This window comes from Haliotis rufescens, unplaced genomic scaffold (genome assembly GCF_023055435.1).
Source record: "Haliotis rufescens isolate VD_foot unplaced genomic scaffold, xgHalRufe1.0.p SCAF_2, whole genome shotgun sequence".
Lineage (NCBI taxonomy): Eukaryota > Metazoa > Mollusca > Gastropoda > Lepetellida > Haliotidae > Haliotis > Haliotis rufescens.
In genome coordinates, this window is record NW_025963890.1 from 76,537,016 (window position 1) to 76,550,681 (window position 13,666).

At 37.4% G+C, this 13,666-nt stretch overlaps 1 protein-coding gene and 1 long non-coding RNA gene across 4 annotated transcripts in view; both read left to right on the plus strand.

Moving 5' to 3' along the window:
- Positions 1-8,688, plus strand: part of LOC124147610 (sucrase-isomaltase, intestinal-like) — an 85,166-nt gene extending 76,478 nt beyond the window's left edge. Inside the window, exons 58-67 of one of the 2 annotated variants that reach the window (XM_048400575.1) lie at positions 99-215; positions 2,066-2,214; positions 3,128-3,212; positions 4,762-4,818; positions 5,324-5,454; positions 5,993-6,093; positions 6,416-6,465; positions 6,986-7,129; positions 7,310-7,372; positions 8,177-8,688. In XM_048400575.1, coding sequence (XP_048256532.1) covers positions 99-215; positions 2,066-2,214; positions 3,128-3,212; positions 4,762-4,818; positions 5,324-5,454; positions 5,993-6,093; positions 6,416-6,465; positions 6,986-7,129; positions 7,310-7,372 — 897 coding nt within the window. In that variant the 3' untranslated portion in view covers positions 8,177-8,688. The remainder of the gene's footprint in view (positions 1-98; positions 216-2,065; positions 2,215-3,127; positions 3,213-4,761; positions 4,819-5,323; positions 5,455-5,992; positions 6,094-6,415; positions 6,466-6,985; positions 7,130-7,309; positions 7,373-8,176) is intronic. The other variant, XM_048400574.1, reaches the window with a different exon arrangement.
- Positions 8,689-9,253: 565 nt separating this feature from the next.
- Positions 9,254-13,361, plus strand: LOC124152964. Of its 2 annotated transcripts, XR_007222368.1 has the most exons (3): positions 9,259-9,780; positions 11,570-11,665; positions 12,757-13,361. It is a non-coding gene; the product is annotated as an uncharacterized LOC124152964 (long non-coding RNA). The 2 variants fall into 2 exon arrangements; XR_007222367.1 differs by having other exon boundaries at positions 9,254-11,665.
- The last annotated feature ends 305 nt before the right edge of the window (positions 13,362-13,666 follow it).

Sequence of the window (13,666 nt, forward strand, 5' to 3'; positions counted from 1 at the left end):
ATACTGAACAAAGATGAACTGTTCAAGACATGTTTGTACTTTCTACATTAGCAGCTTGAATGATGAAAATATTTCACTGTGTATTTGTGTATATCCAGATCGGTGCCGATATTTGCGGGTTTTTCGAGGAGACGACCCCTGAACTGTGTAAGCGCTGGATGCAGCTCGGGGCATTCTACACCTTCTCCAGGAACCATAATGGTATCGGGTTCAAGGTACGTACACAGCAAGAGTGTTAGGGTATGCTGAAACGTTAATCTTCTCACCGTGAAGAGATGCGTTGACACCGTTTTACAGATCATACCAGTACCCATTCTGCAGAGCGATGTTAGTGCTAAGACAGTCGTAACACTAAGATGGCTTTTTTGTGTGAAAAGGATTGTATATATACTACATTGGGTAATTGGCGAATGTATGTATACTACATTGGGTAATTGACGATTGTATGTGTACTACATTGGGTAATAGAGGATTGTATATATACTACATTGGGTAATTGAGGATTGTATATATACTGTATTTGGTAATTGAGGATTGTATGTATACTACATTGGATAATTGAGGCTTGTATATATACTGCATTGGGTAATTTAGGATTGTATGTATACTGTATTGGGTAATTGAGGATTGTATATATACTGCATTGGGTAATTGAGGATTGTATATATACTGCATTGGGTAATTGAGGATTGTATATATACTGTATTGGGTAATTGGGGATTGTATGTATACTGTATTGGATAATTGAGGATTGTATATATACTACATTGGGTAATTGATGATTGTATATATACTCTATTGGGTAATTGGGGATTGTATGTATACTGTATTGGGTAATTGAGGATTGTATATATACTAAATTGAGCTATTGAGGTTTGTATGTATACAGCATTGGGTAATTGAGGATTGTATATATACTGTATTGGGTAATTGAGGATTGTATATATACTGCACTGGGTAATTGAGGATTGTATGTATACTACATTGGGTAATTGAGGATTGTATGTGTACTACATTGGGTAATTGAGGATTGTATATATACTGTATTGGGTAATTGAGGATTGTATGTGTACTACATTGGGTAATTGAGGATTGTATATATACAGTATTGGGTAATTGAGGATTGTATGTATACTACATTGGGTAATTGAGGATTGTATGTATACTACATTGGGTAATTGAGGATTGTATGTGTACTACATTGGGTAATTGAGGATTGTATATATACTACATTGGGTAATTGAGGATTGTATGTATACTACATTGGGTAATTGAGGATTGTATGTATACTACATTGGGTAATTGAGGATTGTATGTATACAGTATTGGGTAATTGAGGATTGTATGTATAGTACATTGGGTAATTGAGGATTGTATGTATACTACATTGGGTAATTGAGGATTGTATGTGTACTACATTGGGTAATTGAGGATTGTATGTATACAGTATTGGGTAATTGAGGATTGTATGTATACTACATTGGGTAATTGAGGATTGTATGTATACAGTATTGGGTAATTGAGGATTGTATGTATACTACATTGGGTAATTGAGGATTGTATGTATACAGTATTGGGTAATTGAGGATTGTATGTATACAGTATTGGGTAAGTGAGGATTGTATGTATACAGTATTGGGTAATTGAGGATTGTATGTATACAGTATTGGGTAATTGAGGATTGTATGTATACAGTATTGGGTAATTGAGGATTGTATGTATACAGTATTGGGTAATTGAGGATTGTATATATACTGTATTGGGTAATTGAGGATTGTATGTATACAGTATTGGGTAATTGAGGATTGTATATATACTACATTGGGTAATTGAGGATTGTATGTATACAGTATTGGGTAATTGAGGATTGTATGTATACAGTATTGGGTAATTGAGGATTGTATATATACTACATTGGGTAATTGAGGATTGTATATTTACTACATTGGGTAATTGAGGATTGTATGTATACAGTATTGGGTAATTGAGGATTGTATACTACGTTGTGTTATCGAGGATTGTATGTGGAATGTCACCACTGACAGAGCGTCTTCTGCCCTCACAGCGCCAAGACCCTGGGTCCCTTGGCGAGGATGTTGCACGTGCATCACGTGAAGCTATGGAGACGCGGTACCGCCTGCTGCCGTACCTGTACACACTGTTCCATCGCGCCCACAGCCACGGCAACACCGTCATCAGACCTCTACATCACGCGTGAGTGGGGTAAACAGGATGAGCTCAAGGAGGTCCATACTTTACAAGTGTAGGACATTTCGGGGCAGACTAGGTTCCACAATGTGTCATACTTTTCTTAAAACCTGAATAAAGAGCATCAGGTGGTCAGACTCGATGACTTGCTTGATTACATGTCATCCAAACCCGAAGGCGTGGCGCGTTGGTATAATATTAACCACAGGTTTGTCTGGTACAGACTTGATTATTAAATGTGACCATCATATTCCCGGAATGTTGCTGAGTGCGGTATTAAACAACAAGCAAACAAACAATAATCCAGGTTTTGTGAGAAATAGTTGGATGTAAATACATGGATGTGGTATCAGCCGACCCTTGTACACTTCCTACTGATTTTTTTATAAGGCATATTATATTACATAAAATCCAACCCCTTGAGGTGCGTTCGTTATATTGATACTCATGATTTTACTTGATTTAAAACTAATCATTTGTTAACAACTTTCCCCAGATATACAAAACAAATCAAACATAGTAATTACAATATGTTTGTCACAGCTATTTTGCCTTGGTTACCCTATGAAAACTATATCAGCAGATGATTGAGACTGGTTTGTTCTCTGGTGTTGACATTGTATAATCACAGTGCAGTTGGCATCTGTGATATCTTACCTACTTTTCTACCAATGTGTAACCTATGGTAAATTCCGGGGTAAAACAAGTTCCGAGATAAATGGACAAGTCGATGCTAGTTTTAGCATCACTACGTTAACACAGCACGGTCACCATCAACACCAATATATATCATGTTGTATAGATACTATGTTAATGGTTCAGGGTAGTAAGGTACATGTGTCTTGCAAACAAAAGGATGCATCATTTTAATGTGACTTCTATTTTGACTTAAACTGTGAACTATTATCTGTGCTTGTAGGTTTCCACGAGACCAGACCACCTACAGGATTGACCGGCAGTTCCTGTGGGGCGCCGCTCTCATGATATCACCCATACTGCACGAAGTTTGTTTGTTTGTTTGTTTGTTTGTTGCACTCAGCAATATTCCAGCTATATGATCGTTGTCTGTAAATAATCTAGCCTGATTAAATCCAGTGACTGACATCATGAGCATCGATCCACGCAATTGGAATACGATGACATGTATTAACCCGGTCAGCAAGCCTTACCACCCGATCCCGTTAGTCGCCTCTTACTACAAGCATAGTCGCCTCTCACAGTAAGCATGGGTTGCTGAAGACCTATTCCACCCCGGATCTTGACTTGTCTGCGGTAGAGGCGGTTACCATCCAGGGACTGACCATAAAATATTCAGGGGCTTGGGTCTGTAAATTTTGTTACAGATAGGATCATATTTCTGTATCCCTTCCAAGACATACAATTCTTTACTGTGCAGGAAGGATCCAAACACAATTTTTTTACAGTACATGTGTCGTCAAGAGATTGTGGTAGCTTTTGTTGGCGGTGGCAGTTTTGTTGTGCATCATGATATGAAACTTTATCATACAATGGGTAGGTTTCTCGGCAGGATAAAGCCAACGGATAAAAACGATATCCGTTGGGGTCATATGCGGATAGAGATGCAAATATCAAAGGTCAAGTAGGGACTACTTTCAGTGTTTACAAACAAACATGGCGTCGCTCTTGTCATTCGGCGATCGAGTCAGAATTAACCATTGTGAATCTGGATAAACTAAAGGGATAATTGCTATCATTATCAAAAGAACAGTCTAACATACTAAAAAACAGTGTCTAACTGTGATGTAGCTAAGGCATTTTATAACTTTTGGCAACTTTTGAGATATAAATTTCGAAACAATTTTGCAAGGGCACTAGGCCCAGCCAAGCGGGATCAGTAGCCATATCTGTGCTTGTCGACCTCTGCGACTTGAAACCTTTTCCACAAATTAAAATAGTTGGATTTGGCCGAAATATGTTTGAATGGTTACCTTGTTTCGTTTTGTCGCTCTGTGTGCATCTGACTGTACTTGACGTTATGAAAGGACAGACCGACTGTCAACAACGTCTGAACGTGGCCGTGACGTCTCATAGACTAGGGTTAGAGTAGCTTCCCTTTGACAAAGGGCAGTTACTCTAGCGGGCAGACCGATGGATTGCCGCGAAGTGCAAGTAAAAACAATTGTTGTTTTGCGTATATGTTGCTTCGCCACTGTATAAGAAACACATTTTAGTTGGAGCTATATTGGCTACTGTCCGACTGACACATCACTTACCCTGTGACGTAATAAATATTAATGCGCGCATTCCAGGAAAACTCGCAATGTTTCGGTAATGTTTGAGAGAGGGAGAGCTATTTTAAAGCAAAGAATTAAAGAATGACATTATATGATAAAGAGGTTATCACGCTTGTGTGTTTAGGGATGGTAAATATCCTGTATTAGGAGTAAGTACTATGTATTTAGCTCGCCAAGGCTCGCTAAATACAATGTTTATTCCTAATGCAGGATATTTACCATCCCCAAACACACAAGCGTGATAACCTATATATATGGCCCTACATGCAGTGTCTGTATCTTTGAAGTCTTGTTTCAGGGCCAGACGTCACTGAGCATCTACGTACCACAGGGACGTTGGTATGACTGGTACACCGTGAGTGACATGTTACAGTTGAAAGTTGTATCCACCAACTGATCAACTCCCTTGCTTGCATTAATATTAATTCTTTAATAATCTGATCACAAGATATCCAAGATGTATGATTTCCACGTCCATGGTGTGTTCTGAATGCATAGAAAACGTGTGCTTGTTCAAGGTATTTTGAGACATAATTTACATATTATTTTTTTTAGGAGACTACAAGCGACAAAGTTTCGGTATAGAACCTTATACCGTTGCCCTTGCTTGATAACGGTATGAGGACCTATTCCAAAATGTCACTTGTTATAGTGTTAAAGAAGTTGTTATACATAAATTTTGTCTACTTTGTCATCCGTCAACTTCTAAGTAATGACTATCAAACAAGACTACAAGCGGCACTATATAAACGTCCTCTTTGGACGTGTGTCATAAGCATCAAATTCTCCTACTTCAGAATATCCTTGTGTCTCCCAGTTTGGAAAAGCAATGACTGTATTATGATTCTTCATCTCCGTAGGGTGATGTAGCTGCGGAGGAGGGGAGGTCCTACCTGCATATCCCCATCAGCCCGGACTCCCAAATCCCCCTGCATGTGCGCGGAGGTCATGTCCTGCCTCTCCAAGACTCTGCCAACAACACACACTTCAGGTACCGCATATGGTGTATCGTGAAAAAATGATTAAATATTTAAATCATTACATATATCATCAGTTGAAGTTTCTGTAACACATGGACGCGTCTATCCTCTCACTGTCAAAACTGTATAAAATGTGGAGGTGAAGATCCGGGGTAGAAGAGGTCTTCAGCAAACCACGCTTGTCGTAAGAGGCGACTAACGGGATCAGGTGGTCAGGCTCGCTGATTTGGTTGAGATCGATGCTGATGAGGTCAATAACTGGATTGTCTGTTCAAACACGATTATATAAAGACAGCCGTCACATAGCCGGAATATTGTTGAGTGCGGCGTTAACAACAAACAAACAAATTTGACAAGATTTCAACAATTTCTTGTGTGGTGTACCGTTTCAGTGTGCAATGGAATAATTTACGATTTGAAAGGCTAGATATACGTCTAATAAAGATGTACCGAGGAAGTATCGGACAAGATTAGTATAGTGACGAAATGATACCTTGTGTAACTTGAGGCTATCCAGTTTTTCAGTATTCTCTAATGTTATGTTGTCAGTCGCCAGACGCCATTCACCCTGATTGTCGCCCTGGGAGAAATGGAGGACCAAGGGTTGCAGGCCAGGGGGGAGCTGTTTTGGGATGACGGGGAGGAGATAGGTAGGTGTGGTTGGAGTTGACACAGCGATTGTGGGGTATAGATGTCCAGTATTGTGTTTATGGGTGGAAATTCATTGTGTTAAGAGTGCAACTTGCAAAGTATTAATCGTAATGTCGTGGTCAATATAAGTTTATGGCCATGAAAGGCATATTTCTTTTCACAAATATACATTATGATGATGATGGTGATAATACTAAGCCACCGATGTGTGTACTTTCGTACAAGTAAACAAGAAAATATCATGAAAAAAACCATGAGGTTTCATCTTTCTTCAGATTTGTAAAATGATAGATAAAATGCTATATGTGTGATCTATTCTAGATACTTACGAGAAAGGCAACTACTATCATGCCGTGTTTGACTGTAAAGAGGTAGGTATTAAAATAGCCAGTCACTGCCTTAGAGTGTGTGAGTTTGTTTGAACAGTGTTTTGAACAGCGTTTTAGTTATATCATGGAATGTCAGTTTGATAAAAGGGGAACTCCCAAAATTCTTTGACGTTTATCATTTTGGTAAAACTCACAAACTTGGGCATGGTGCTCGCGAACCTAGAACATAAATAGGTCTAATCTGGGATACGAACCTATATCATGGGTATGCATAGGCAAGCGATCCTGCACAGTGAATTGCGGCGGATTAGACGACTGGATCAGCTGTGCATGTTGAACCACTGAACAGTTTGAATATCGTTTGGGAGATGTTAAATGCATAGCTTCCAAGAACCCACAAGACAAATTAGTTTAACGTTTATGCCGCCTAGGACCCGTTTCTTATTCGATGTTAACTTAATCTCACGGCATATTTTTGTTTTCTGTCCTTAAATGTACCATTGTTTGTAATGTTAAGTCTCAAAAGTGTCTTTTTCTACAATCATGTTGTCATGCCCCTCAGAACAAGCTGACTATGAACGTCACACAGGCCATGGTGGGTATGGAGGCTCTGAGGTTGCAGATGGTGGAGGTATGGGGGTTGCCAGGGATGATACGCACCGTCACCATCAACGCCACAAGTCACGACAGCTTCGTCCAGAATAAGGTCCAACTCCGTACTCTTTCTAAAGTTGAACCGCAATCGCAATTAAAAATCTTACGTGACAACAAAAGTCGAATCATTTATATTAACGTAGTATAAAATAAACACCATATATTTTGTATAGAGTGTATTTCAAGACTTTATGTTTTCGCCATCCATGACCTTCTAGTTTTGGTTTTCCAGACACTCGTCATTTCATCCCTTGACCACCGAATGTCGGACAATCTCGAGATATCCTGGACGTAAGTACGTATTCCCTGGGCAATGCGGTACTCTTGTGGTTATGATGTTTACCAGCATCAGGGTGCACTGTTCTTGCGTAATATAAACTCTGGTCACCATTCAGAGTTTAAGTGGGTCGCAGAATGTCGTACTTTATTTGCCAGGATCCGTTTGTTTGAATTCTAGATTCGTCCCAACCACAATTCTTGGTTTGTCAGCATCATACCCGAACTCGTGGGTTTCAGCAAAGTTGTAAGACCTTTGTGTTACCTGGCTTCCTTCTCACAGGCCCTGATATAACTGTTACACCGATAAAAGTGGCGTTAAACCAGTCTCACTATTAACAGAGTCGTATTTCTCATTTTTACCAACTCAAACCTATAAATATGAGTACAAACTATTCATGTGGAATGTTATGTAACGATACAATCGGTGGAAAACATGCCGTGGCAACAAAAACACTGATTCAGCGTTACCATGGTTACAGCCAGTATCCACTGACGGGATTCCGGGTGTAGAATGGGTTCCTAGCAAACTATAATGGATCTGGGGTCAGGCTCGAAGACTTGGTTGAATGCGTGTCATTGCATCTCTACCATGTAGATCGTTACTTACAATATCAATCACTGGATTGTCTGGTCCAGACTTGATTATTTACATGCCGCCGTCATAAAGTTTGAATATTGCTGAGCGTGGCATTAACCAGGTGTTATGTTCATACAGAAAATAAACAAACTACGTTTTTAGAGCATCCTGTGATACGATACTCAGATTTGTTGATTCAAGTAAACATAATTTGGTATAACTTAATTGTGTTTCGTCTTTCAGATAAAGGGAAGCTGAATCAGAGAATGGATGCCATTTTCATCATCACTTCATCATCACTTCAACAAGTATATATTTGAGTATAAATTTTGTCATTAACGATGGCTGAAATTTAAAGTAATTATTTTTTCGAAATATTAAATATTTTACATGAAAATCGTACACATTTGTACTTTGAAGATTCACCTGGTAGGGAATCATGCATTTGTATTAATTAATATTTGATTTATTCTCTTTGTACGTAATCATGTATAATGCACATATTACTTATAATTTTGTCAACAAAGCATACCGGAATGTTACCCTTTTCTAACATTCAATTCGATACTTTTCTAATATTCAATTCGATACTTTTCTAACATTCAATTCGATACTTTCAATCCATAATTTAGGTTTTCTTAGGCATTTTTGTGAACTATAAAGGGAGTTTTATATTCATCGTTTTTAGAGGAATCATAAAGCATTTGCCTTACTAATAAGAGAGATTCGCAATGATGCCATAAACTCATATGAAGTTTGTGTAGAAATGGCTTCTGTAATATTTTCAGAATGGAAAATATAATCAGCGCTTTAGAAGGAAACTTTGGATTGTATATTTTTGGTCTATCATGAAAGGTCTGACGACTGATTGGTAGTAGATACAAATAGCGAAAGGAAAATTGCAATTTATTGACAGTTAATGTTTATCTCATACCCAGAGTATCTACGTAGCTACCGTGTATCTATTTATTCATGTCAAACATTTGGGGGTCATCTATATTGTTCAGGAATATCAGATTTACAAGATTTGTTTTTGTGTGTAGATTTGAAATGTAAATCCTTGTTCAAATATATATTTACGTTTTGTTCTTTGTGGTTTTTATCTGTTTGAATTTCGGCGATTGTTCACAATTCACAGGAAGAAACTAATATATGTTGAAGATCATTCATGCATTTAGTCACCCTTTGTTATCCAGTGATGTCATCAGTGTTCATTCTAGAGTGCAGCAATGAGGCATCTTTCTCAATAAAAATGAAAGACTTATCACCCAACTGTGGCAGTTGCCCAGCTAGCACACCTACGTCGGGCCGACGTTGGCTTTGCATCGGCAACAGCCGGCAATATCGGCATCGGCAAACTGCAGCGGTCCGCTGTCAGGCCAATGCTGGTGATTGGCACTGACATTGAACCTGATATATGATTTGATCTTGTTATGATAACATAAAAGAAAAAAACACATTTGTCGATTACAATGTGACAAATAATAGATCAAGTATATTTACAAATAATACAATATTTCTATTTGAACTCAAAATATTAACTTTATTTTTAATTTTTAAATTAAATAGATCAAGCACATTCACTGACCATTTTGGCTGCACATATACAACAGACAGAGAACATACAGACGGGATTCGTCACATCTTACAATTCATTCAGCAAATTACATGATATTGGCAAAAGTTTGGAATATCGCGAGCGGTTATGTTACGTTGGTCCAACGTTTTCACAACATGTTTCCAAGGGAAGCTACTCTTGTTATAGAGGGCGCTGTTACTCACGCGCGTCTTTTCAAGCAGACGACGATCGGGGTGATGCGGAGGGCTGAGGGAAAATCTATTTTGCGGTAAGTGTTTACTTCATTACTGTATTTACGAGGTGTTTATTTTATTTTCAAACCTTACAATTGAAACGAGAAACAGTGTACATTCATAAGTGTCAACGTGAGTAGAGAAATCTAGGCCTATGTGTTTTGGAGGTTCGAGAAACACACTCCTGTCAATTCTACGTCAGTGTCAAAATCCGTGGAATATGTCGTGACACTGCATCCTCACTAGATTCTCTATTTATATTTTTTAAACACCATAAACATATTTCTAGCAAAACGCGGGGACAAGGGCAAATACAAAACATGACAAGATATGTTTTATTTCAATGTAGATTCAGCGATGTTCAACCAACGAGTCGCAATCTCGGGGTGAGAGTATTACAGCGGCAAGCAAATGAATAGCCAAACTTTTACTTACATTAGTATTTTTGAATGAACATTGCTTTATTTGTCATTGTCACAGGCGTATTTGTTAAGTGTGGGGATGGATGAGGTTAGGAAATTAATTACAAACTCGAATTTACAAGTCAATTTTGTGATTGCTGTCAGCGCAAAAAGCAGTGAACATGAAATTCATAGCGAGGCTTTCGGAAACTTTCAGCATTGCGTGTGCATGTCATGCGATCCAGCTAATGTTTCCTACTGATCGATGAACGGAGCTTCACTGCCGAGTTTGGTTTTCGATCACCTAAAGGTTGAAATAAAAAAAATAAAAATATGTTTTTTAATGTCATAGTTACTTGCGAATTTTGAACTTTTTCTGGATAATGGGCGAAATGAAAGGACAGCTCTTTTAGTAAACGGATCACTGCGCATTACAGGTGTGGGCAATTTTATCAAGATCTGCTGGATACCTTACATAGACATATGCCTATAATCGATCAGAAATCTTATACCGATGTATGGTATCTGTATCGATTGATTGAGGTTTTGAGATATGGCTATTTCAGAATGGATTTTTAGGGTGTGTGTGTGTGTGTGTTTTGTTTTTTGTTGTTTTTTTGTTTTTTTGGGGGGGGGGTATGGTAGTCTTATCTAGTTAAGTAATTTATGATGTACATTTTTGATGAAATACTGAATTAATCTTTTTTCAATGTACTATTTCAAAGGTATGATGCTAAATATATAATCCAATCAATTTAGAATGTCATTTATTTAATCAACATTTATGGTAAAACTTTGATGAAGATACTTCAGTACAGATTTTTCAGGACATTATCCATTGTAGAAAAACACCCACAGCCTTGTTTCAAATTTGATTTATTCTGACTAAATAAATTAAATTAAATTAAGAATTAAAATTACTTGTCCCCAATACTTTCCTGCTATTTTTTGCATACAAGTGTTTGTAATATGTACATACCTTTGTATCTGATCTTTTAATGATAAACGTTTATTTGCAGTTTTGGTTTTCCATGATGTAATCTACATATATTTTGGCATCATATAATAAATGAAATCTGTTTTGTGGTAACCAGACTTCACAGGATCTGTTCAATATTATGTCAATATGGGGATTTTCTCACTGCTTTTCAATGGATGTGGCTATGGCTATTAACGTGAAACTACTTTCCCTGGGAAATTATTTCTGCTACATGGCTCCAGATAAGGACTGTATGTACAAGTGCAAATATATGAGATAAGATGTACGACCTGATATCTGTGTATGGCCAAAGCTTTATTTAAATGTTACTTTTATGTTTTGAGCAATATTCCCCTCAACCTCTTGACATCATCACCATAATAGCTAAGTGCTCACTGCTGCTACACAAACTTGACATATAATATTCTTATATTTCTATTTAAGAAAATCAGATGTTTAGCCATTGCCTATTGGCAAACATGGATGAGCTGAATGAACTCTTAGCAGCTTTTCCAAAATCGAGCAACTGAGAGAGAACTGGTGAGTGAATTAAATTTCTTTAGATGTATCAAGTATGGGAAATTTACTCCAATTTTGATTCATATAGAAGATCCGGGGTAGAAGATATCTTCAGCAACCCATGTTTGCCGTAAAAGGCAACTATGCTTGTCCTATGAGGCGACTAATGGGATCGGGAGGTGAGGCTCTCTGACTTGGTTGATGCATGTCATCGATCCCAATTGCATGGATTGATGCTCATGATGTTAATCACTTGATTGTCTTGTCCAGACTCGATCATTTACAGACTGCCGTCATATAGCTGGAATATTGCTGAGTGAGGCGTAAAACAACAAACCAAACCAACTGATACATGTTTCTGCTTGAAATATTTATAAGCATATATTTAATATCATGTTTGCCCTATTAAGGGCCCCTGACACTTACTATGGTAATCTTCCAAATGAAATTTCATGCTGACTTACTTTTGATGGACATACAAGAGAGATTGCACACCTAAAACTGTTCTCCAGCAAGATTGGAGGTGGGGTGTTATGTGGTTATTGGGGATTTTTATTGGGTTAAATTAATAGGGTGATATGTCAGTTATAAAATCTTTTTTAATTGACATAAGAAACAGATTAGGGACCTACCATACAATATTGGGAGTTGTTATGTTATTTGCGTATATAATTACACATAATTCAATTTACTTATTTACACATATTATTAACTCATCAATTTACTTACTTGGATTCCGATAATTCTAGGGTGGGGCCTTCTGCTTTTAGCCCCTAAATTTGGAAAAAGGCCCACATTTTCAAATACAATGGGGCATTTTAACATTGTGCTGTATGGGCAAGTGCGGGTGTACCTAGGGAATATATGAAATTGTCACATAAAGGGCCCATAGCAGAAAATTCCTCGAGTGAACCCTGTATTTATTAACAGGTGTCAAGACTTAAAATAAAATATACACACATATGTAAGGTGGTGCATGTGAACAGGGTATTACTTATTCTATTATTCCATTATGTTAACACACTTGTGAAGTCCATTTCTTGTAATTGTGAGAGTGCTTGCAATGACTTATAATATGCACACTGACATTTTTTGCTATTATTTGTAAACAGAAGCTGAGGAGGAAGCCTGCAGCTGGGCTCTTACAAGCCACTGACAAGTACATGGTGACCTGTGTAAAAGAATGGCTTCGAGTTCCAGGAGCAAGGCTTAGAAATGGCATAAGGAAAACGCGTACTGAAAAACAGAGATGTAGATAGAGAATCTGCAAACAAAAGTGCTGAATTGCAACGGAACAAAGAAATCCAAAATGTTGGTGTTGACAACATATTTTTCACAGGGTTATGACCCTTGTTTTTGAACTTGGTACATATTCTGCCAGGTTCTCTTGGACACTACTGAAGTTAATAAATGAAACTTTCCGTGCTTACCTAAGGTACAAACTCCAGAAGATGGTTATAAGAACTTATTTTGTATGGAGTTATGGCCTTTGCTTCATGCTATTTTAACTTGATGAAATATAGGGGGGGGGAGTTTGTCTTGCAAACGAATTTGAAGCCACATAAATGAAATTTTGCAGGCCAATATGAGGGGTATATGTTTAGACTGTGTTTTAAAACAGGTTTTGAGAATATATGTTTCACATCCGCCTTGTTGCAGGTAGTAACACTGTTTTCTTGTAAATAATAATTAATTAATAATAAAGTTTATTATTCTATTTTGCTGTTTGTGTTTTTTATAAGTATTAACTACACATGTATTAGGGTACATAAAAAATAGTACTGTAACTAGTGTAAGCATTTCGATTGTATTGTACAGCTAGAAGTATTTATATTACTTACGTTTGGTTTTCAAAGTATTAACTATGATAAAAAATTATTATCTTTTTAAAAATTCAGTATTTTTTAGTTTTACCTTTTATCTTTGTAACTTTAACATCATGGCTAGCTGCAGCTTTTAGAAATGTTTAGTTTTATGTACCCTAACACTACACTTGGAAAAGTTCTATTGTGGCATCATTTA